General features: G+C 43.2%; 1 protein-coding gene across 1 annotated transcript in view; it reads right to left on the bottom strand.

Annotated features, from left to right (window-relative positions):
- The window catches only part of SLC1A7 (solute carrier family 1 member 7), an 88,978-nt gene that overhangs the window by 24,479 nt on the left and 38,016 nt on the right, over positions 1 to 26,483 (bottom strand). Inside the window, exon 3 of the mRNA XM_044004886.1 lies at positions 17,138 to 17,353. Coding sequence (XP_043860821.1) covers positions 17,138 to 17,353 — 216 coding nt within the window. The remainder of the gene's footprint in view (positions 1 to 17,137; positions 17,354 to 26,483) is intronic.

The following is a 26,483-nucleotide window of genomic DNA, read 5'->3' as shown; positions in this document are numbered from 1 at the left end:
GATGGGGGGGGGCGGGGGGGAGGGGAACCTTCCTTGTGACAGAAAAACACTGTCTAGCAAATATAATTCCATCCAGGGACCATATCAAAAAATGTGTCTCTGCACCTTGTATCCATTAATCACCTCCTTGTAGGAGGTGGGTTAACAAGCTACATTGCTCACTAGAATCATTTGATTAGAGTTCTTAAGTCTTTAACAATTGCTTTTCTTTACAATTTTGTCCTTGAACAAATTGTTCTCCTGGTTCTGCTGACTTCATTTTCATATTACCTGGGATTTTCTGAAATTATCTCTTGTTGTTTCTTATGGTGCAACAATATTCCATTGTGTTCATAGGTCATAATTTGTTCAGTCATTCCTCAATTGTCTAATTATTTTCTCCCTTCCCCACCTTTTTACTCTCCTCTTCAGGAGAAAGTTTGTCTTGTTTGTATTTTCCTCTCTTTACCCCTCCTTTATCTTTCCCCATTTGTTTACCTGTTGAATTTGTAGTGTATGTGTATTCACTCAACTTTCCTTTGTTCATCTTAGATAAGTGAAGTACAACTGACACCTACTCCCTCACCCCTTCCTCCATATTTGCATATTCTTCTCAAGCACTCGAAATAGCAAGCTCCTCCTTTAAACAGAAGTGTATTCTTTTTACACCCCCTTTCTCCTCTTAAAACCCTCAGGATAGAACCAATCCATCTCAGGGATCTGGGTTTTTGTTTGTTTTGTTTTTTTAAATTTCACTCCCTCATTAAGGCTCTGAAGAGGCAATTGTTTCTTCTTCTCTCATTAGAATGTTAGCTACATCATCCTATCAATTGCTCAAATAAAGTAACCCTTCTAGGCCTTTCTGGCTTCTCTTGTTTATGTTTCAGAGTTCCTACCCATGGCTGGGTTTTTCATCAGAAATGCTTGAAAGTCCCTTGTTCTATTAAAGGACCCCTTTATCTCCCCCCTATCCCATATAGGATTATGGGCAGCTTTACAAAGCAAATTATTCTTCATTGCAAATCTATATATTTTACCTTCTGGAACATTGAGGTTCCAAGATGTCTTTTTGTTTATAGAAATTCCCAGGACTTGTTCGATGTTGACTATAATTCCCCGGTGCTTAAATTGCTGCTTTCTGTGAGCTTGCAGGATTTTCTATTTGACCTGGAAACTCTGGATTTTGTTATTGTTTCTTTCCTTTTTTGTTTTTTTTTTGTGGGGCAATGAGAGTTAAGTGACTTGCCCAGGGTCACACAGCTAGTAAGTGCCAAGTGTCTGAGGCCGGATTTGAACTCAGGTCCTCCTGAATCCAGGGCCGATGCTTTACCCACTGCGCCACCTTGCTGTCCTCATGCCCAACTTAAAAAAAAAAAATTGAGCACACCCTAAACTCCTGTAATCACTTTGTCTTTTTTCTTTTTCCTTTTTATTTCCCTGCTTCTAATCCATCCATGTAGCTGCCTCACTAAGGCACAGGTCTGTTAAGTTCCTTTGTAGTTATATATCTGTACTTTATATTTGTATTTGTTTAAATACCTTTGTATTTATGTATCTGCACGCCAATGGAATATAAACTTTTTGAGGGCAGGAGCTATCTATGTATGCCCGGTACTCAGCACAGTGCCTTACTCATGGAGAGTACTTAAATGATTGCTAAGGTTGGAGTTGTTTGAACCTGAAAGTAATAGGGAGTCACTGGAGTTTATTGAGGGGTGGGGGCGGGGATAACATGGTAAGACCTGAACTTTAGGAAAATCTTTCTGGCATCTGTGTAGATGATAGAATAGATTGGAGAGAGGCTAGGTGCAGAGAAATCCTCTAGAAGGCTCTGTCTAGTCCATTCCAGAGGTTATAAGGATCTGAAGGAGAGTGTTGGGTGTGTAAGTGGAAAGGGATGGATATGAGAGCTGTTTTGAAGGGAGAAATGATATGGATTGGCTACAGAAGTGAAGAATTAAGGCTGGTATCTAAGTTGTGAACCTGATGAATTGGGAGTATGGCGATGCCCAAACAGTAATTGAGAAATTCCGAGGAGGGGAAGATTTTTGGGGGAAGGATGAGTTCTACTTTGGAACTCTGAGTGTGTGATACGTACAGGTTTCTAGATGTCATTTGAGATCTCCAAGAGCCAGTTGATCATGGGGAGCTTGGCATTCAAGAGGGAGGTTCAGTGTTGTCTAGTACTTTTTCTTGGGCATGTATAATTCTTATCCAGAGAGGTGTACATAAAAACTCAGTCATGACTTAATCTCTCTGGTGTTTGAGAGGTGGGGGTGGGGAGGAGAGGGAGCCATGGAGTGAGGGAGTTCATTCAGTTCTTTTCCTGTGAACCAGCCTGGTGCCTAGAATCTTAACACCAACTTTCCAGAGTTTGCTGCTAATGATTGAGAAATGAATTCATCACTTGGCGGTCCTTCTGGGACATGGTCTGGTTGTGTTTTCTTGGATCATGTATTGAAAGAAGCATTGACAGCTCCCAGACTCAAAATCTCAGAGTCTTCTTGGCCTTCTCCTTTGGCCCCACATCATCTCAGGCATCAAACCCTGTTTATTTTTTTTAAGTTCTATCTCTTGCAAACCTTCCTTCCTCTTTGTTGCCACTGCCCCCTCCCTATCCTAAGCCATGCTGTCATCATATCAAACCTGGGTGATTACAACAACTTCCTGGATGGTCTTCCCTCCTCTGGGCTCCTTTCCCTCCAATTATCAGTCATTAGACATACAGCCAGGTTTTCCTTAAACTCGTTTTTACCACAAAACTCTCCAGCTCACATACCTTTTGTGGTATTCTATTTCTTATATCCTGACATTCAAGGCTCTCAACAATCTGGGCTTGACCCTACCTATCCAGGAACATGATCTTCCCTTCATATACTCTAAGTTCTCTATGATCATTCTCATCTCTCACATTTACTTATCCCATTTTCCAAAGTCAGGAAAGAGAATTGGCTCGGTGGTTAGAGTGGTTGGGATCAAACCCAGACTCTGCTCTGCACACTGTTGCCTTTGGCAAGTCACCGAACTCTTCTGGGACTCACTTTCATGATCTATAAGGTGATTGGGTTAGACCAGATGATTTCAAAAGGCCTCTGCCGTCATACCCTCTGATTCTTTTCTTCCTTCAAGACTTAGCTTAAGGGCCAGGTTCTCTGTGACTCATCTTCCCCTCTGCACATTTGCACACGCTCTCCTCCAGCCTTTGAACGCAGCCCTCTCCGATCTCTGCCTTTCAGAATATTTATCTTCAAGTTTCAAACGTCATCTTCTCTAGGAAGTCCCCCCATCCAATTCCATCAGTTGTTAGTATTTTCTCCCTCCCCAAATTACTTTCTATTTATTTTATTTTACTTTTTTGTAGGGCAATGAGGGCTAAGTGACTTGCCCAGGGTCACACAGCTAGTAGTAAGTGTCAAGTGTCTAAGGCCGGATTAGAACTCAGGTCCTCCTGAATCCAGGGCCGGTGCTCTATCCATTGTGCCACCTAGCTGCCCACTTTCTATTTATTTGACTGTGTACAAGTTGTATCCATCCAGCAAAAGGAAGATCCTCAAGGACAGGGCTTGTTTCCCCTTTGTCTTTTTAACACTTGGCTATAACGATTAGATAATTTTAAGTCTAGAGGGCAATTTAATGGCCCCTGAAGTCCACATGGTTCCCTCTTCTTTGGATTTAGGGAGTTTATTTTAGATGAAAAGTTCTGAGTTCAGTCAGGAACACTCTGAGCCCCTAGTTTGGAAGAGTCACAACATGTAGAAAGAGTTTGGGCTCTCTGCTTAAATCTACAATCATATTTATCTTTAGTTAACACTTGGTATCTGTGGTTAAGGTAAAATTCAGTTTAATGGAAATGTTTGGGTAACTAAACAGCAAATAATATTGTAGTGCCTGTGGATAGATAGCCATGGCGGTGTGTGTGTGTGTGTGTGTGTGTGTGTGTGTGTGTGTGTGTGTGTGTGTGTGATTGGGGAAAGAGCTTACTTTTTCTTGGGATTTCCCTCATCCCAAATCTTCTGCACTTGAATGGCTGTAGAACCAATGAGTGTTCTCAATATGTCCCTTCTCCACCATAGCTCAGTCCTTCCTCTGTTCCGTGCTTTCTCTAATTTCTTGAATCTAGAGGCCTTAGAATCGTTTCCCTCTGATTCTGAGTTAGTTTATCTTTATTATACAAGTTGCTTAGGGGTGAACCAGTGTCTCACATAATGACTTTGATTGATTCAAGGAGGCGGACAGTCCGTGCCTGTGCATTTGTTATTCAGTCATTTTAGTTGTGTCCAATTCTTCGTGACCCCATTTGAGGTTTTCTTGGCAAAGATACTGGAGTATTTTGCCATGTCCTTCTCCTGTTAATACTCATTTCTGATTGTTGAATTCAATCAAAAAGTGTTCTCATGGAGTCTAGTCACCAGAACCAAATGGTGTTGGTTTCAACCATCTTTGTAGCCTTAGCAACACAGTAGAAATATCTTGGACTCTAAGCTGGTGCTTACTATATGCTGATTGAATGGGATTAGAACTATTCCGTCGCCTCCAATCTTCCTGGAACAATTTGTTTGTCCTTTCTATTCTCCATGACCTTTCCTTCATTTATTTATCTGTATATATGTTGTGTCCCATCAGGAGAATGGAAATTCCTTGGTAGAGGTAGATTGGAAAGGATACTGATTCTGGAGTCAGAAAAATGTGGGATGAAATCCTCCTTTTGGTGTTTAATAACTATGTGACCTCAGGTAAGTCATTTCTGCTCACTTGATCTTAGTGACCTTATGAGTAAAATGGATCTGATGACTATGGCTTTTGCTTTTGCATTCCCAGAATCTCGCATAATGCCTTGATCTTGGTGGAGCTCAATACAGGGTTGATGAGTTGAATGAATGCTCTGATTCTATGATAAGACCTCTGCCTTCCTCCCCTTTTAAGGACTGCTTTGCCTTTCTGAACCTAGACCAAACCTAACTTCCTCCAGGGAGACTTCTCTGATCCCCTTAGCCTGAAGTAATTCCTCCCTCCTCTGGGACCCTATTGTCCTAGTTGACTTGGGTCATAACTCTCCTGCCTGGTACCTTTAGCAAGTGCTTTAAATCCTGGTTTAGGAAAGTGAAGGGTTAGGCCAGAAGTTCAAACTTACTGCCTCCTTTGTATTTCTTTGCTAATGTTTCATCCTCTGAACCATGAAGTTCCTTATCCAAATTCCCAACAATTTAGCACACATACAAGTAATCCAATAAACGATAGGAGAAAATGAGCAGGAGAACTTGATGAGTCCTTTAAAAAGGTAAGAACCCAAGAATAGCACAAATTGAGCATCATAACTCCTATTTTAATAATGATTTTAGGATCTTAAAAAGCACTTTCCTTTCAAGAACTCCAGGAAAAAGTTATTGCAAGTTCTACAGTTTCCAAATGAAGAATCTGAGGGTCAGTACTTAGCACAGTGCCCGGCAGTAGTAAGTACTTGGTGAATTCTGGCTAATTGATTAATTTTTACCTGGAATCAAAGTTGATGGGAATCATATTTACCCTGCTCCTATTTGGGGATAACTCTCCCATTCTCCACAATATTCCCAATATTTCTGGCCTAGCCATCACAGCAGTCAAGTTTTGTTTTTGTTTTTGCAGGGCAATGAGGGTTAAGTGACTTGCCCAGGGTCACACAGCCAGTAAGTGTCAAGTGTCTGAGACCTGATTTGAACTCAGGTCCTCCTGAATCCAGGGCTGGTGCTCTATCCACTGAACCACCTAACTGCCCCCTTTTTGTTTGTTTGTTTGTTTTTTTAAAGCACCCAAGGATATAGCTCTGCTGGGCCAGGGGACTTGAACTCTTTAAGGGCAGCTGAAAGCTTTCTTACTGTCTCTTTATTTCTCTTGGTTCTTAACTCCCTATTAACCATTATTTTTAGTTGTTGTTCTATCCTTTCAGGTCCTAACGTCATTCTCTTTGGCAGAGAGGACAGCAGCAAAATAAACAACCATCCCAACTACAACAAACATGATATCCAGTCTTTGGAGGAAGACCCCCACTGATGGGAAGCTCACTACCTCTCACAGCAGAGTATGAGTGACACGTAGACCTTCACATGGCCAATGCCTTTAGAGAAAAATGCCAGAGGAAACTCCACTGTGTCCCTGGAGATTCTATGGAATCCCTTATCCCTGCTACCCCCACTGCCTACTCAAACCCTTGCCAGCACCCTTCTTTACTCTCTGCCCTAGGAATGGGGAGAGGGCTACTTAATCACCCCACTTTCCAAAACAAATGGCCTCGGGGTTGAGGACAACCATGGAAATATCTTCAAACCGAAAGGATCAATTTTCACTGAGTTAGAAGCAAACCATAGCCAGAGAATAAAGTTGGAATGCTGGCATCTCCCACATCCCCCAACCGACACTGAGAATCCCAGAGTCAGGGATCTTGGCCACAAAATCTTAGAATTCCAGAATTTGTCATCCATCTCCCAGGGCAGGGTTCTCCTCAACCCCATCCAGCATCTGTGACAAGGAGCCGACCACCTCTCTGAGAATGCAGACAGGAAACTCACTCCCCTGGGAAGCAGCTCATTCTCCTTTCCTCAAAACTCTTCTTGCTTGATGTCTACCTTATACTACCCCAAGACTTCAGTGGGCCTATGAATTAATTGGCCTGGACATTCCCTCCAACAAAGCAGATTGCAATGCACCCATACCTACCCCATCCAGTATGACTGTGTCCTGTCTTAACCTTCCCATAGCAGAGGGGAGAGGGGGCAACCACATACTATGGTCCTTCCTTGTTTTCTTTTTTTTTCCTTCCATAGTTGGCTCTCTTCTTTTCATTATCTGGTTTGTTTGTTTGTTTGTGAGGCAATTGGGGTTAAGTGGCTTGCCCAGGGTCACACAGCTAGTACCTGTTAAGTGTCTGAGACCAGATTTGAACTCAGGTACTCCTGACTCCAGGGCTGGTGCTCTATCCACTGTGCCACCTAGCTGCCCCCTTCCTTGTTTTCTTTTGGCATTGGGACTAAAGAGCTGCTGACCAACTTAGGGTTAGCCCTTGTTCTTGGTACATGACTAAAACGCCCCCTTTTCTCATCCTCATCCTTTATTCTGATTAGTTTTCATATTTCCCTATTTGTCATGTGTTGTAGTTTGTTCATAGCCACCATGAGCCTCTCAATTGCTCTTTGAGTGATACTCTATGTCAAATCTTTGGAAACTGTAGTGTTCCATGAATCACAGCCATATAGTGACACATTAAGATCATGATATTAAAAGAGTTCTTCAGGGGCAGCTAGATGGTGCAGTGGATAGAGCACCGGCCCTGGATTCAGGAGGACCTGAGTTCAAATGTGACCTCAGACGCTTAACACTTACTAGCTGTGTGACCCTGGGCAAGTCATGACCCCAATTGCCTCACCCCCCCCCCCAAAAAAAGAGTTTTTCATACCAGCCTGCATTCCTCTTCCTGCTTAATTATAGAGCCAACCTCTTGCCCATTTATAGTTTGTCTGTCTGTCTCTCTCCACAAACACACATACTTATGAATGGGTTCCATAAATTATTAATTTAACTGATTAATAGGAATTCTTCATCCACTTGATTATTCCTGTGTGGATAGTTACTTCAAACTCTTCTGACTGGTTATAAATCTTTTCCAGGAGACTCGACAGTACTTTATGTCTGTATACAACTAGCTCAATGTCACCCATAAACATAAGTATATGGAGGACTTCACTACTCAAAATAAATCCCTCTTCAACATTGACTTTGCACCTTGTTTCCTTCACAATGGTGGCAAACACCTTTGGCCCATATGTGTCTCCATGTTTTATGCTTCACCACATATGTCTGTCTACCTACCTACCTATCTATCTATTCACATTTATCTATATCTATCATTGCATATATATGTTTGCTTCTCCTGATATTAAAGATCAGGGAAGAGCTGAACAAGGCTAACCCTACTGTTATACCTTTCAAAGAATTTTGCATTATTTGGGTGGATGGTTAGAGACATCACAATGGGAGAGAGCCTTTAAGTCAGCATTTTGCTCCACTGAATAAAAAAAAATATTTGAAATAGTAAATAAATAATAAGCATGATGGGATTTTGTATTTGATCATAAACAAGTGGTTCACTCTGGAATATCATTTAAGAAAGCCTATCTGTTCCCAAGTAACATCCCTATCAAGGACGACCTCAATACATATATATATATGAATATATTTGTACATGCTATAATACATAATATATCTGAGTTATTTATCTCATAAAATTGTGTGACATAGGAAAGTTGGTATATGGGCAAATAGTTGTTGATGTTCTTGTTTCCCTTTAGGGGGAATTAAGAAGGCCTGAGATTCCATGCCTTTAGTATCTTCTCTCTTTTTTCAGAGAATTTATGAATCAATCCCTCAGTGCCCTCACAGCTGAGTCACCTTTTCGCACAAGCCCCCTTTAAGTATACTTGGTCTAACCCATTTGCTCTTTAGTTCCATTTCTCCCTCTAAGTACCTCTGGAATTGTGATGTTAGTGTTCAAGTATGGTTCCTCCACTTTCCTTGATGTTGAATAGAGTTTGCAATAAAAATTCTGTCTGATCTTTTCTATTTTTCACCATTTTGTTGTACCCCTTAAATACATTCAGAATGATTCTGTTTAGTTGACTCTCTCAACAAGCTTTTTATTTTTACTTTTTTGGTTTTTGGTTGGGCAATGAGGGTTAAGTGACTTGCCCAAGGTCACATAGCTAGTAAGTGTTAAGTTCTGAGGCTGGATTTGAACTCAGGTCCTCCTGACTCCAGGATCAGTGCTCTAGACACTGTGCCACCTAGCTGCCCCCATCATCAAGCTTTTTAAAATGAGTTTTACCCTTCAGTGCTTCTCTCTGTTTTAGGAGGCAATGCTGTTCATAAACTGCCATCATTCTTCTCTGTAAGATATTACAAATGAGTTTATGTTCATAATGATATTGTCCTTGGCAGCCATATCTCTCCACTTGGCGAATATGCCAACCTACTAAAGTGCTCTTTGGGTTTTTTATTTTCCCTATGGCAAATATTGATCAAACTTTAATCGATCAGGTATTTATATTAAGTGCCTGCTATATCCTAGTCAGTCAAAATAAACATTTATTAAGCACCTAGTAAATGTCAGGCAATGTGCTAAGAATTACAGTAGGTGCTGGGGTTACAATTGGTGATCAAGAAGCATTTTATTAAGTGCTCCAGTATGTGCCAGGCATTGTTAAATACTGGATATATGGGGATACAAAGATAATCATGAAACAGCCCCTGCCCTCAAGAAGTTTACATTCTTTTAGTTTATACAACATTTATAACTACAAATTATATATGTATATGTATGTATATATATATAATCTGTGATCTCCCCCAGTTGCTGGTGTATATATACATACAACATACAAAGTAAATGCCTGGTAATTTCAGGATGGGCAGGAAGCACCAGCACCTGGGGGAGATCACACATTATTAGATTATGCCTAATGCTGTATGTGGCCCATCAAGACCCTTTTGGATACAGACTCATCATCCAGGTGACTTTGTGCCATCTGTGGATTTGATGAGAAGTCTGCCATCTATGCCTTTGTCTAAATCTCTGCTAAAAATGTTAAACAGCTCAAGGGAGGAGATAGTCATTCACTGGGTTCAGGATGAATATTAAATCTGTCTCTCAGGCAGTGATGCCCTCCCCTCCTCTGACACCCCCTCACAGGGTACAGAGCTGTGCCCGTCTCAAATAACTTCTCACTTCTCCATGTGGGCTATTCTGTGCCTCCCTCAGTGACTGGTGCCCTGAAGTTGGAACAGTTGCCATGGGATTTCTGGCCAATTCTGTGGTTAGTTGTGTTTGTGTCTGATTTCGTGCCTCTCTCTCTCTCTCACACACACACATACACACACACACAAGACTGTGGGCTCTGAGAACAGTTTGGCTGGAAGTACTGTGAGATGGAGCTAAGGTTCTGGACGCCTTCTGAGTGAGGATAAAGAAAGGTTCAGTTTGAAGCATGGGAAGGTCGATCTGGAGACAGGCTCAGAAGAGGAAGTGGGTCAGGGCAAGGATAAATTTAACCAGCTACAAAGTATCACAGCCGACTGGGCCTGCTTGTGACAGCAGAGATTGCTATAATTATGTTGCAGTATCAAGCAAACCCCCCCTTGATATGCCTTCTGATTAGATAGTCGAACCAAAGATAAAAAATCTGAGGGTTTTTGTTGATCGAATCAACCTTCTTAAACCATAGTCATGTCTATAATTCCTTTGCTTCTCAAAGTCTGCCCTGTCAGAATGCCCTTAACCTGGCATTCAAAGCCCTCTGAGATCTGACTGCAGCCACCTCACTGGGCTAATCTCCCACTATTTTTTTAGCACAGATATTTCGTCCGTCCATATGGGACTACTTGGCTCCCTGAAAATGCTCTGGGCTTGTACGTTCTCTGTGCTGCCTGGAATGCCTTACTCATCCTTCTGTTCAAACTCTACTCATCCTCCAAGACCCAATTCAAAAGCCTTCCATGATTCTTCTTCCTCTTCCCGAGAGGAAGTGATCTTTTTCACAGGATTCCCTGCTAAGTGGCACAAATGTGATTATACTTATTATATAGTTGGGAGAGCTAGCTCCAAGTATTCAAAAGCTGTCACATGGAAGAGTTGAGTCAATGGCAGCTTGTTGTTTGTCCTTCATTCTCGAAGAGGACTGTGACATCGGGAGGTGATGTCATGGTTTGTACTGAACTGGATTTAAGTGAGGGAGGGCTGGGCAAGGTCACCAGCCTCACTCTTTCCTCCATCTGGGTTCAGTGATAAGATATACACCAGGACGACTGGAGATGGCCCTGGATGCTTGAGGCAATCAAGGTTAAGTGACTTGCCCAGGATCACACAGCTAGCAGTGTCGTGTCTGAGGCTGGGTTTGAACTCAGGTCCTCCTGAATCCAGGGCCAGTGCTCCATCCACTGTACCACCTAGCTGCCTAAATGGCATCTACTAAGCACTGACTATGTATCAAGCATTATGCTAAGCACTGGAAATACAAAGAGAGGCAAGAGACGGTCCCTGCTCCCAATTCACACAACCATGTATGTACAAGGTACAGATAGGACAAATGGCGGGGGGGGGGGGGGGAGGAGTAATCTCAGAGGTAGGCACTAAGCTTTAGAACTTTCTTACAGAAAGTGAGACTTGAGCTGGGACCCAAGGAAGCCAAAGAAACCGGGGGGAAGAGATGAGGAGGGAAAGAATTCTGGGCATGGGAAGCAGCCAGTGAAAACTCCCAGAGGCAGAAGATGGAGCATTATGTTCAAGGAATGGCAAGGAGGCCAGTGTCACTGGATTTTGGGATGCAGGAAGTGAGGTGTAAGAAGGACTGAAGGGGGGCAGCTAGGTGGTGCAGTAGATAAAGCACCAGCCCTGGAGTCAAGGAGGACCTGAGTTCAAATCCGGATTCAGACACTTCACAATTACTAGCTGTGTGACTTTGGGCAAGTCACTTAACCCCCATTGCCCAGGGAAGAAAAAGGATAGACACTGAGGCTCAGAGAGAGAAAGCAGCTTCCCAGAGTTACTCAGTGAGTAAGCGTCAGAAGTGGAATTTGCACCCAATCCTTTTCTCTAGTCACCCCTTCTGCCTGGTTGTTTCTATATGTATCTGGTCCCCGTCTCCCACTGTACCTAGGTTGAGGCCTCCCTGCTCCCCTCTGCCTCCACTTCTAGGCTCAGCAGAAGGTTTCACTACAGGCAGGGCTCAACCAGCATTGAATGCACCAATTTCAGAGCGACCCTTGGCTGGGGGATGTTGGTTCTGAGTTCTAGAAGGTTGCTATTGACTGGGATATGCCCATTATACCTTGCAGAGAAGACTCCACAGCCCTTTGACGTCTCTTTATGCTGCCTCTGGCTGCACTCTGGACCCTTCTCCCAGGCACAGGCCCTGGCCACTGCCCCGGCCCTGGCCCTGCTCTTGCTTCCACCCTTGGCCCTTGGTCCAGCCCTGAGGCAACAAAAATGTGCAGTTGGCAAACTTTGTCTTCACAGAATCCCAGAATCCTGGGATTGGGAAGGACCCCAGCAGCTGTCGAATCCAACCCATAGCTGAGTAAGAGCCCTCACCACTACCCACTAGACTAATCACCATCCAGCCTTTGTGAAAGACCCCCAGTGAGAAAGAGCCCATCACCGCCTGAGGTGGCTCATCCCACTCTGGGACAGTTCTCACTGTTAGAACATGACATGAAGCTTAGATTGGTTGCCCATTGCTCCTGATCCTGTCCTCTGGGGCCAAATAAAAGAAATCAAATGCTTCTTCCTTGGCACTGGCAGTTCAATGAAAAGAATAAAGAATTTACAGTTACTGGATCTGAGTTCTAATCCTGATTATGCCACTTAGTCTCTGTGTGACCTTGGGCAAATCACTTAACCTTTATGGACCTCAGTTTACTCATCTATAAAATAAGAGAGATGGACTAGGTGACCTCTAAGAGTCCTAGGGACAACTGGTGGAGGAGTGGAGAAAGTGCTGGGAATCAGGAAAACCTGAGTTCAAATTTGACCTCACATGCTTACTAAGCTGTGTGACCTTGGAGAAGTCACTTATACGCTGCCTGCCTCAGTTTCCTCAACTGTAAAATGAGGATAATAACAGCATTTACCTCAAAGGGTTGTTGGACCAAACAAGATAATATTAAATGCTTAGCACAGTGCCTGGCACATAGTAGGCCTTCTACAAATGCTTTCTCTTCCTCCTTCCCCCTTCTAAAATCCCTCCCAGAGCCCTAATCCTATGATCCTTCAAAGACACAAAGTTGGCTATTATCTCTCCCCGGAATCTTCTCTTCTCCAGACTATACGTCTCCAGTTTTTTCCAATAATCCTCATATGATAGGGACAAAAGACCCTTCACCATGCTGGTGGCCTTCCTCTGCACACTCTCCTGTTTATCAATGTCCTTCCTAAAATGTGGTCCCACTGAATGGAATCCAGGACTCCAGATGTGACCTGATGCAGGCAGAGGACTGTGTGACCCTCAGCTCCTTACTCTGGGAAGCTCTGCCCCTCTTCATGCTTTTCATGACAACTCTGGCCTCTCTCTCTGCTGGCCCACCTGAGTTCCTCCCCCTGTAGGCAGACCTGGTCTCACCTCATCATCTTCAGGCCCCAGAGTCCTCCAGCTCTCATCTTTGCCCTCAGTCAAAGTTTCACCTATAGCACCTTGGCGGGGGGCTGCTCCCAAGAGACCCACCACCCCAGCGCATTGCCAGAGAGCCTGTAGACAATAGGTAGAAAGAGTAAGGACCTTGGCATTAAATGTTCTGGCAAAGAATCTCATCTTTAACACTTACTAGCTGTGGGACCTTTGGGTCTGAGCCTCAGATTGTTTTTTTATTTGTTTGTTTTGTTTTTTATTTTGTTTTAGTGAGGCAATTGGGGTTAAGTGACTTGCCCAGGGTCACACAGCTAGTAAGTGTTAAGTGTCTAAGGCCAGATTTGAACTCAGGTCCTCCTGACTCCAGGGCCAGTGCTCTAACCACTGCGCCACGTAGCTGCCCCTGTTTTTTAATTTGTAAAATGAGGACCCACAGGTCTAGAGCTAGAAGGGACCCAGAAGTCTTTCTAGTCCAATCTCTTCATTTTACATATGGGGAAACTGAGGCCCAGAGAAATGAAGAAATTTGTCCAAGGTCATACATACTGTTATAACATGGGAGAGTCAAGATTTGAACCCAGGACCTTTGACTACAGAGTCAGTGTTCCTTCTATTTTGCTCTCTTTCCCTCACAGAGCTGTGGAGAGGAAAGTGCTTTATTTATAGAATTATAGTCAGGAGAGACTTCAGAGGCATTCAATCCAACCTATTCCTGGACAAGATTCCTGTCTACAACACACCAACAAGTATTCACTCAGCCTTTGTCTGCAGAGCTCTAGTGAGGGGACACCCACCACCTTCCAAGGCAGCCCCTCCCACTCTGGGTCAGCCCTCTTTGTGAGGATGTTTTCCTAGACCCGGAGCCTACCCAGGAGGGACAAGGCTGATCCTCCACCAGAGCCTGTATTGTTTGAGGACAGTTAACACCTCAGACCTGGGTCCTCTCCTCCAGGCTGCCTACCCTGAGTTCTTTCAGCTAATCCTTGTAGACCACACTCTCCAGGCCTTTATTAACCTGCTTGTTCTCCGGCCTATCAATGCCCTTCCTAAATCATGGTGCTCAGAAGAGGACACACTTCTCCAGAATGGAGCACAATGGGTTAATTGGCTCCTTCTTTCTAGACCCTATGAGGCCAAAGATCACATTCAAACTCAGACCTCAGACTTATTAGAGCAAGGATCTAAATGAATCCAAAACCCTGAGGAAAAAATAAAAATAAGAACAAGAAATGTTCTTATTAGTTAAAAGAACTCCAGGCCAATATACTTAAATAACAATAGGTTGACGCTAAAAAATGGGAAATAGAGCAATGGACATTGGCACAGATTATAATGCTTTCCTAAAGAAGTTTAATGGATGTAAGTCAATCACCCCAGGAAGGAGACCCAAAGAGCCTAATAACGTCCTCTCCCAGCAAATGCTTGCTCTCCTGGCCACACAGGGAGAGGCAGTAGTCAAGGTAAATACCAATGTAGACTTTAATTTACTTTGTAAAATCTCATAGAGAAGGGGTGGGGAGATAATGAGAAATATCACCTCTTAAAATAGCAAGAACTAGAAGAGAGAAGAATTAGTTCAGAGAGAAACTCAACTGAGCAAAGTCATCTTGAGGGTATGCCAGGAAAAACCTGGAAGGAAGACACAGACATAAGAAATAAAAAAAAGATCTACAAAGATTTATATACAGAACTTTTTTCCATTAAGAACAATGAAGATTCTACCACTTAAACACTAATAGAAGGTGGAAATGGCCCTGGAGAAAACAAAGATAGGAAAAGAAACTAGTTGAGAGCAAGTACACTGAAAAGAGAACTAATGTAGCTGGTTGTGTCTGGAGTCAGGAAGACCTATGTTCAAATATGGCCTCAGACACCTTCTAGCTGTGTGACCCTGGGCAGGTCACTAATGATATGTATGCCTCAGTTTCCTCATATGTAAAATGGGCATAATAACAGTACCTACCTTCCAGGGTGGTGGTCATGATCCAAGAAGATAATAGCTGTGTAAAGAGCTTAGCACCAGGCCTGGCACACAGTGAGCACTATATAAATGTTAGCTGTTATTGAACAGTTTTGAGGGTGATAAGGGATTCATTCTCAAATTATCTGAAAGAGGACAAAATAACAAAGTTGTACATGTGTGTGTGTGTGTGTGTGTGTGTGTGTATAAATCAGAACTTATTATTCCCCCAAAAGTGATGAAAGAATACCAATAACTATAATCTGTATGCCCAAACTTTCCCATTTCTACAAAATTCTATAAGACTTGGGGCAGCTGAGTGGCACAGTGGGTAGAGCACTGGCCCTGGAGTCAGGAGGACCTGAGTTCAAATCTGGCCTCAGACACTTAACACTTACTAGCTGTGTGACCCTGGGCAAGTCACTTAACCCCAATTGCCTCACTAAAAAAATTTTTTTTAAATTCTATAAGACTAATTTATATATACATCCTCAATGAAGATATGAGATGGGAAGAGGCAAGTGTCTGTAAGTGATATTCTACAGCAAACCATATTTTTCTAGTCATACAATTGAATGAAAAGTGTAGAGAAAAAGATCCTGCTATAGTTATTATATTATATTATATTATATTATATTATATTATATTATATTATATATTATAGTTATTCCTTGTTCACTATCTGACCTGGTCAACTTTGCTCCAATCAGGTGTTTTTGTTTTATCTGCCAAAATCATACAAAATTCCTTAAAAGATGTAATAACTTAGTTCAATGACCCTCTAATAATTAGTATCAAGTGAGAGACAAAACAGGAACATCTATGCTTGCCAAAGGTGTTCACCTCTGCCATGGAAGAAATTCAGAGCAGAGTCCAAGTGGAATAGGGATTCTTGTTAGAGGATGAGGTCCTCCAGAGTCTCCTGTTTATGGAAGATGTTGTGCTGATTGAATCAAGCATAGGAACCCTGAAGACCCATAATTTCTCAAAGGGGTGTAGCTTAACTATCCACGCAGAAAAACCCAAGTAGATGAAAAAAAATTTTATTGTCTTTTTTTTCGGTGGGGCAATGAGGGTTAAGTGACTTGCCCAGGGTCACACAGCTAGTGTCAAGTGTCTGAGCCTGTATTTGAACTCAGGTCCTCGTGAATCCAGGTCTAGTGCTTTATCCACTGCACCTAGCTGCCTCCAAATGCCTATTGTCTTAACTGTGTTATAGTTAGTTGGAAAACACATAGGGTTGGTCAGTACATATATTTGGACAGAGACTACAAATTAACAACGTTCTGGGCCCAGAATTGAACAGGATGAAGTGAGCAGGCTAGATTGTCTTTGGGAAGCTGTGCAGTTCTATTAATGACCTCTAGCTTCGTCTTTAAAAAAACCCAAATTTCTCTATCAGTTATAGTGCTGTATCTGCTAGGTATTGAGAATCAAAGGACCATGGGGCTTGGATAGGTCTGCCAGCTGTCTGGCTAGTTCTTTGGGTAGATGGTATCCGCCTCTGATCCAAGTAAGAATCTCTCTTTACCTTTTGAAGTCTATTCTAGGAGTAGAAGCCAGGACTATTTTGTATGCCAAGTGCCTCACACATTTTTTTAAATCAGACCTAAGATTTCATTAGTGAGAAACTTCCTCTCCCATTATAGATCAGCCTCTGTTCAATTTCTAGTCTCAGAAAGTTTCCTGAGTTATTAGTCAACTAAGGGATTAAAGAATTTGCTCAAACTTGAACTCGGGTCATCCTGGCTCTGGGGCTAGCTCTCCTTCCAGGGGCCAGACGATATACTACCAAACCACCAACAATCTGAGCACTGAGAAAATCTCTTGACTCTTGGAATGCAGAAGGAAATTCACAAGCGCAGATAGCTGTGGGGACATCCTGCCTTCCCTGCCCATCTTCCTGCTTTCTTCTTGGGCTCTTAGCTCACTGTTAGTCCCTCCAAGGCAGACATCCTCTCTTATCATTCAGAGGCTCTCAGGAAATCAACCAAATCTGGTTTATTGGTTTAGATTCCTGAGCTCGGTGCTCGTGGATTATGTGCAAAATTACCTGATGAGGTCCAGTAGGGCATCCGCTGAGCTCATGATGGGCTTCCCACTCTGGCCAGTGGTCTCCTTCTGAGCTGCACCGCCAGGGTGGATGATGGACACCATGATGATACCCACAATGACAGCGACAAAGGTGGTCCAGAGGTAGTAGGCCACGGTGAGGATTCCCAAGCGACTGGAGGTCTTGGCGTCCAGGGATGCAAGGCCTGACATCAGGCTGGGAGAGAAAGGATAGAGCAGTGGAGTTGTTTGTCAGTCACTCAATCGATCAACAAGAATTTATTGAACACTGACTGGGTACTGGGCATTTCTCTGGGTACTGAGGTTACAAAGCCAAGAGCGACACATTCCCTGCATTCTGTTGGGGAAAACAGTTGTGCATGTAAAAGGATATGTAAAATATATACAGAATCAAAACATGGAGACTGACCACTGGAGGTCCTGGGAATGGCCACATGTAGAAGAGGAGGTGACACCTGAGCTAAGAGGCAGCGGTGAGGAGAAAATGTGTTCTAGGCATGGGGAGCAGCCTGTGCAAAAGTATGGGGCAGGGGCAGCTAGGTGGTGCAGTGGGTAGAGCACCGGCCCTGGAGTCAGGAGGACCTGAGTTCAAATCCGGCCTCAGACACTTAACACTTACTAGCTGTGTGACCCTGGGCAAGTCACTTAACCCCAATTGCCTCACTTAAAAAAAAGTATGGGGGCTGGAGATGGTGTTGCTATGTGTAAATCCTAGACCCTTAGACCAACATAGAACTTTAGAACAATGGCCCCTTAGAACCATGTAGAATCCATGTAGAACTTTAGCATACTAGGACCATAGAACCTGGGATGATAGAACATTCAATATTTAGAAGTTTAGAGGGGGCAGCTAGGTGGTGCAGTGCATAAAGCATCGGCCCTGGATTCAGGAGGACCTGAGTTCAAATCCATTCTCAGACACTTGACACTTACTAGCTCTGTGACCCTGGGCGAGTCACTTAACCCTCATTGCCCCACAAAATAAAATAAATAAATTATCCTACTAAATAAATAGAAGTTTAGAGACATACAACCAGTAGTATGCTGGAACCAGAGCTTACCAGCTAGAGAGAGCCAATCGTTAAACGTTCAGTGTGAGTATTTGCACATTGGAAATTGGCAAATGCTACAATTCAGGGCTTGATTAATTGTTTTGTTGATTAGCTAGACTTAAGAAAGTTATGGAGAAAGATCTTAATAATGCTGTTTAAATTTAAAAGTGTGCTCTCTCTGTGTATATACACATAAACATGCATACACACAGACATATAGACATACACACATATACATATATGTGAGTATGTATACATACACATCTATACACATATTTCTGGAAAGCCAGTTGTCAAGCATTTACCAGCATACTCTTGCATGTAACCTTAAAATAACATAGAACATCAGAACCATAGACCCTTAGAACCACATAGAATCCTAGAACTTTAGGAACTCTAGAACTTGAGAATCATAGAACCAGAAACTCTAGAGCCATACAACTTTATAGTATTATAGAACATTAGAAAGCTAGAAGTTTAGAATCATAGAGCACTAAAACCAAGTGAAACCTTAAAATTTAGAATGATGGCATTTTTGAACCATATATTCTCAGAAAGAGAGACCTGCAGAACCAAGTGAAAGCGTAGAACATTAGAACTGTGGTATTATAGAACCTTAGAACTTTAGAACATTGAAAACAGAAAACCAGGGAGCTCTAGAATCCTTACAACCTTGGAGAGCATCTTCTTCAGTCCCTCCCAGCTCCACCCAGGGCAGAAAGCTCTCAAAGACTGGTGGATGTCTAATGGGGCACTCTGATAATATTCTCCAAATGCAAAGCAGTACCCTCTGCTCAGGGTGCTCTTTGTCTAACAAAGAGGAATGCCTCCTAAGATGATCAGGGAATTGCCTGCATTATTTACACCCATGTGGCGCATTGGAAAGTGAGTGGGAGTAAGAGGCTGGAGACCTAGGCTCAGGTGTCAGCTCCATCACTAATAATAACTTCAGGGAATTAGTGGTTTACCTGACATTTTCTCTGCAGCAACCCCATGTGGTAGGGAGTGGGATGCATTATTATCCCCATTCCATTATGACTCTTTCCTGCCCTACCTTCAAGCTGTCATGCTCCAGGGCTCCAGCCTCCATCTTCCACCCAACTTTCTGCCCTGGGACCCCGGGTTTCTAATGGGTGAGCATTCACCATTTATAGCAAGAGACTTCAACCAATACCTCTTCCCCACCCCTCAAACACCCTCTCCCTCTCTCTTCCACACTTTCCCCTCACCCATGTCTTAATCAACTCAACCCCACCAAAATACACCTCCCTGCCCACCACTCCCCTGTGTGTGTTTTCTTCTATTAGAATGTAAGCTCCTTACTATGCCCAAAGGGCTATAGAACTGTGCATACTCTTTGATCCAGCAATACCACTGCTAGGTTTATATCCCAAAGACATCCCCCCCCCAAAAAAGAGAAAAAAACCTATTTGTACAAAAGTATTTCTAGCAGCTCTTTTTGTGGTGGCCAAGAATTGGAAATCAAAGGAATGCCCATCAACTGGGGAATGGCTAAACAAGCTGTGGTATATGATGGTGATGGAATATTATTGTGCTGTAAGTAATGACAAGCAGGATGGTTTCAGAAAGACATATGAACTGATGTATAGTGAAGTGAGCAGAACCAAGAGAACGTTGTGCACAGAGACAGCAATATTGTTTGATGAAGAGCTGTGAATGACCTGACTACTCTCAGCAGTACAATGATCCAAGACAATACCAAAGGACTAATGATGAAGCAGATTATCAACCTCCAGAGAAAGAACTGATATTGATGGAACACAGACCGAAGCATGCTGGTTTTCACTTTCTTTCAATTGTTTCTTTTGTTCAGTTTTCTTGTACAAAACGACTAATATGGTAATATTTTCTATAATCGCACATGTGTAAGCTACATCTGATTGCTTGCTGCCTCAGAGATGGGGGAGGGGAGAGAGGGAAGGAGGGATAGAATTTGGAATTCAAAACTATAAATAAAAATTTTATTATTGGAGGGAAAAGAATGTAAGCTCCTTGAGGAGTTTCTCCTTCAGCAACCAGTTCCTCTGTATTGTTCAGAACAGTCATTCCCCTTGTTGCTTCCTCCATTTTGCTTGAAAGATGAAATTATCAGTCTATTCCACCCCAAATTTATTAGCTACTTTGCTTTTGAAAGTTCCAGCATAGGGGGCAGCTAGGTGGCACGGTGGATGAAGCACCGGCCCTGGATTCAGGAGGACCTGAGTTTAAATCCGGCCTCAGACACTTGACACTTACTAGCTGTGTGACCCTGGTCAAGTCACTTAACCCTCATTGCCCCCAAAAACGAAAAAACAAAAAAGAAAATTCCAGCATATATCTAACTAGTTACCATTCCTCATGAGTACAACATCATGCTTTTGTACCAGTTTATAATTTGCTTTCTTGTCTTCCTCTGTCCAGGTGGTCTGTAACACACCTCACAACAATATCATTTATTTCTCTCCCTTCTGTGGGTCTCATCTGAATATTATCCTCTGTGTGTGTGTGTGTGTGTGTGTGTGTGTGTGTGTGTGTGTGTGTGTGTGTGTGAGAGAGAGAGAGAGAGAGAGAGAGAGAGAGAGAGAGAGAGAGAGAGAGAGAGAGAGAGAGAGAGAGAATTCTTTGTTTTAAGGGATGGCTCTCTGGGAAGGAGAGGAAAATTAAGCCGGGAAATTAAGGTGGTGTAAAAAAATTTTTTAAAGAGAAACCACTGGCAACCTTAGAGTATCAGAGGTGTGAGAAGGTAGCTTGGAGGCCAACAAGTGCACTACACTTCCCCAACCCTATTTTTGGATGAGGAAACTGAGGCACATCAAGGTTAAGTAACTTGCCCAGAGTCCCACAACTGGTAAGGAATAGAGGCAGCATCTGAACATGGATCTTTCTAACTCCAGGTTCAGTGATCTCTCTACTAAGCCATCCTGCCTCTCTTAGAGCAAGCACAGAATGGTGCAGTCAGACCCCTGATCTTCAGTGGTTAAGAAGAAGTGAGTGTGATGGATATAGAAAATATTTCCTAAGGCTTTGTCTGAGAAAGGGATGAACAATATAGGAGAAAGCTTGAAGGGATGACAGGATCAAGGGAGGTTTGTTTGTGTTTTATAGGCAATCTGGGTTAAGTGACTTGCCCAGGGTCACACAGCTAGTAAGTGTCAGAGGCTGGATTTGAACTCAGGTACTCCTCATTCCAGGGCTAGTGCTCTATCCACTAACCCAGCTACCCCAAGTGAAATTTTTTAATGGAAGGATTTGTGTTTGTAGACAGCAGAGAGAAGTTGAAAATTAGGACGGGGTGGTGATCAAGACCGGGAAGCTCCTGAAGCAAATGGGAAGGAGTCAAGGGCACCAGTGAGAGGTCTTCCTCAGTAAGGAGGGATACCTTCTTTGTAGGATGGCTCAGAATGACAATGGTTTTAGAGGGGGAGAATAACGGAGATAAGGGAGCTTGTGAAAGATGCCCTCAGTCTTCTCCATAAATAAGGTCATGCCCCGGGAGGGAGGAGTATGGGGGGCTGCTGGAGAGAGAAGTCTGGACCGACTTCTCTAGAGCCTGACAGAGATTCAGTGAGGGAGGCATGAGGGCTCTCTACGAAACTGCTCAAGGCAAAGTTGGAGTAGATCACGTCTTTGTGCTTACCTCCATCCCTCCGGGGCTGTTCTGTGCCTCTGGAAAAGGTGCTGAGAAGGTGCGTGTGGGGGTGATGCAGGTTTAGGGATTAGCAGGGAGTGACCCCAAAGGCATTCACGCCTGGAGGACAGAGGGATTTGGGCAAGCATAAAGATGGGAGGAGGAAGGGGGAAAAACAATGATGATCTCATGCTCAGGGTGCCCGACTCAAGACTTGGGCGCGCGGCCATCTTCCATAAGCGCTTAAATGCCTTCTTTGCTCTGGTACCTTCAGAGAGCCACTTTCCTTCTCTCTGTTGTGGAGTAGAAATAATAATGGCTCGCGAGTCAGGAGAACTGGGTTCTAGTTCTGACTGTGCCCTTAAGCCACGCCCACATTCTCACCTCCGCTTCCTGCCTTGTAACATCAGCAAACTGGACTGAATGATCCCCAGTGTCCTTCCCAGCTCTGGGATCCCATGACCCTATGATCCTACCTACCTTTAGTTCCTAACGCTCCTGCAGAGAGTGCAGTTTCTCTGCCTAGAAAGGTAGTGAGTTTCTCATCACTCAGGGTCTTCAGATGGTGCTTGGATAGCCATTTATGAGCTTCTGGGATGGATGTCCTCTGAGATCTTTTCTAACTCAGACTCTGTAGGTCACATTTTCTTCAAACATCTTAAAGGCTATCATGGGGAAGAGGAAATGGACTGATTCCATCTGGCTTCAGGGTTGGACTGGGTCCTATTCAGTTCTGAGATGTTGTGTTCTGGTCTTTTGTAACCTCTAAGAGGCTTCTGACATTTACTACTTAGGTGACCTTGGATAAGTCACTTCCCCTCAGGTTCCTCCTCTGTAAATTGAGAGGATTGGACGAGGTGATCCCTTCCAGTTCTGTATCAATGATCTGTAATTTCCAAGGCCCCTTCTGACTGTGGTCTGTGGTCCACTTAACCTCACCCCCACACCATTATTATTGTTGGGTAGGGGCGCCACCCCGTGGCAGTATAGGTTTTCACTGCCTTCAGGGCTATTGGTATGCCTGGGTTACTCAAGAGAGATGTGAAGTGACAGGAAAGTGACCACATATCTTCCCAGAAGCCTCTGGGAAATTCAGCGCTGTTATTTAATGGAGGTGGGAGCTGAGGGTGAAGAATTAAGTCCTGGGACAGCTGGCCTTGAACCCAGGCTTTTTGCTGGTAGATTGGAGATACTTTGTGAGCATAGAAACAATCCACACTGGAAGGAAATTGATTCATGGAATGTCTGAGTTGGAATGCACCTTTGAGGTCACCTAGCCCAAACACCACCTTTTAAAGATGGGACAAGTGAGCTCCCAAGAGGAGTGACTTGTCCAAGGACACAAAACAAGTTCCTGGATCTGGAGCCCAGGTCTCCAGATTCCTGAAGTCCAGCGCTCTCCCCAATGCACTGTACTGCCTCTCTCCCATTTAATATTTAGTCTTTATGGTGGATTTGGGGGACTGAAGAGAAGGGTCACTCCTGGTCTGGACACCCAGCCAGATGAATTAACCTGAGAGAGGGAGGAGGGCAGCATTTGCTCTTTTGTTGAGTCAAAGAGAACCCCTACCCATTCACCCACCTCAGATGCAACAAAGGAAAAGTCCGCTTTGAGAGATCAAGCAAACCCATACAAAGGCTCTCTGAAGAAAATCATTGCTTAAATATTAGGATTGAGCAAATAGAAGCAAATGATTTTATGAGAAATCAAGATATAGCAAAGCAAATCCAAATGAATAAAAAAAAATAGAGAGATAAAGCAAGTCTTTGTCAGCTTTTCAACCATATTGGGTAACTCATCTCTCCTCCTTTCTGGCCTTCTTCTTCAGGATTCCTGGAAAAGGCTGGGGGCCTTCTCTGCATAGGGCTCTGGGTTGGGGGGGGAGGGGCATGGGAGTGACCGAAGAAGCAGCCCCCCTTCCTGGCCCTCACAGATGAAGAGGGATGTCTCTTCATAACTAGAAGATCCCTGATGAAGGGAAAGACCAAACCCGATTCCAGAGGACAGATAAAGAAGCTCACCTCCCAACTCCTAATGGGGAGGGGAGAGACTCAGGATGCAGTCCAACACACCTGCCTGGACATGGCCAATGTGGGCATTTGTTTTGCTCAACTATGTGTATTTGTTACAAGCATCCGATTTTTCTTTTTCAATGAGGAGATCGAGGGGAAGAGGGAGGGAGAACAATGAAACACCTGTTAACTGAAAATATGATAAAAGTAAAAACTTTTAAAATACCTCAACCTTCCACCAACATTCAAGCCCTTTTGTGTATAGAGTTGTCCTCAGGATGATCTCCAGTTCATTATTATCTTCCCTAAAATGTGGCAGACAGAGCTAAACATGATATTCCAGGACATGATATTCCTATCTACCAGGGTAGAGGGGCCATCACTTCCTCAGGCTATGCTTCTTTGCTACAGTGATCTTTTTTTTTTTTTTTAATGCTGTGTTACACTGTGCACTTATATTCAAGCTTGCTGTCCACTGGAACCCCCAGATCTTTTTCATCTTATCTTATACTTATGAAGTCAATTTTTAAAACTCAAGCACAAGGCTTTAACATTTGTTCCTATAAATTTTATTTTCTGTATTGCAGATTCAGCCCAATGTTCTAACTTGTTGAGGTTTTTTTGGAGACTGGTTCCAACATCTAACATATTTGCTATCTCCCCTTACCCCTGTGTCATCTGAAAATTTCATAAGTAGTTTACCTGTGTTTTCTTTCTTTTCTTTCTTTTTTTTTGCAGGGCAATGAGGGTTAAGTGACTTGCCCAGGGTCACACAGCTAGTAAGTGTCAAGTGTATGAGGCTGGATTTGAACTCACGTCCTCCTGAATCCAGGGGCGCCATCTAGCTGCCTGTTTACCTATGTTTTCATCTAATTCACCAATTAAAATGTTAAATGGCACAGGTCTAAGGGCAGAACCCTAGGGCACTCCATTGAATACCACCTTTAGAGTGGACAATTGGACTCCTGACTATCCTTTGAGTCTAGCTATTCGGTCATGTCTAAATCAGCTGATTCATCTTTCCCACAAAAATGCCAACACCTTTTACAGAAGAGAATCTATTAAATGCTTTGCTAAAATCTAGGCAACTTATAACCCTCCTCATTCACCTGACCTACCTACCAGCCTAGGAGCCCTCTCAGAGCAGGAAACAGAGTCCTACAGGACCTATTATGGATGACTTGGGCAGCTGTCCATGAGCACTTTCTCCTTGTAGAAATTCATCAACTGCTCCGGTACGGATTCTAGGATTTTGCCAGGAATCAGTCAAACTTACTGTCCTAGTGCTTGAAGACTTCACTCTCTTCCTTGTAAACAGGTACAACATTTGTCATTTTCAAACCTGTAGATTGTCTCCTATTCTCGCCAGTGTCCCAAAGATCCCTGATGATGGCTCATCAATCTCATCTCCCAGCTCTTTTAGGATCCATCAGGGCTTGGGGAATTGGACTCATCAAGGACAACTAGGTGTTCTCTTATTAACTATCCTATTTATCTTTTCTTTCCATCCCATATCAACTGCTTTTGTCTTGTCTTTTAATGCCCAGAGACAGAGAAAGACAGAGAGATAGAGACAGAGACAGAGAGACAGGGACAGAGAGATTGAGTCAGAGACAGAGAGAGTTCCAACAGATGACTAGATAACTGAAGCTTCTCATCACTTGCATCATAACTCTGCTGTGGGCTTGTGAACTATTTGCTAAACTCCTCATCTATTTGCTCATTCTGTCCAAGTGTCTGGAGGACACACTAATGATACTATTGCTTACATTCCTGCTTCGATTGATCTTCACCCATGTCCTTGCTACCACGTTTGTCCCATTCTACTTCTTGGATGTCCTCCCATGACTATCTTCTTTTTTAAATGTTTCAAATTTTCAATTTTGTTTACTATCTTCTTAATGTACAGTGTTACTCTGCCCCTCTCCCTTTGTATATTCTGTTCCTTTCCCGTGAGGTATGTCATTCCAGAGCTACATACCTGTCATAAGACCCATCTTACCAAGTTTCCATGATGCTCATGAGGCACAAATTGACTTTTGGCTTTAGAATCTCCAGTATCCATAGTTAGAGCATTTGTGTTTAGAGATATGTAAGGATATGAATTTTTTTTTTGGTGAGGTAATTGGGGTTAAGTGACTTGCCCAGGGTCACACAGTTAAGTAGCTGTCAAGTGTCTGAGACTAGATTTGAACTCAGGTCCTCCTGACTCCAGGGCCAGAGCTCTATCCACTGTGCCACCTAGCTGCCCCAGGATATGAATTTTTATAGAATCATGGGATTATATTTCTAGAAGTGGAAGGGACTCCAGAAGTCATACAGTCCAACCTCTTCATTCTACATAAGGGGAAGCTGAGACTTAGGATGGCTAAGTGACTCATCCAAGGTCACACAGGAAGAAAGTATCATAAGTGGGATGGCTGACTAAGATTTTGTCTCCTATGAATTTTGTCTGCCTCTTCACTGCTTTTCTTTCTTAGATTATGGAACCAGTCTCCAAGAAAAACTCTCAACAGATTAGAACATTGGGCTAAATCTGCAGTACAGAATCTCAAGTTTGGTAGATCTGTACATAAGCAGCTTTCTCTCTCTCTCTCTGTACCTTCTCAGTTTGTTGTCCTTTTGATTAATTT

The sequence above is a fragment of the Dromiciops gliroides genome, chromosome 4 (assembly GCF_019393635.1).
Source record: "Dromiciops gliroides isolate mDroGli1 chromosome 4, mDroGli1.pri, whole genome shotgun sequence".
Lineage (NCBI taxonomy): Eukaryota > Metazoa > Chordata > Mammalia > Microbiotheria > Microbiotheriidae > Dromiciops > Dromiciops gliroides.
This window is presented reverse-complemented; position numbering and strand designations above follow the sequence as displayed.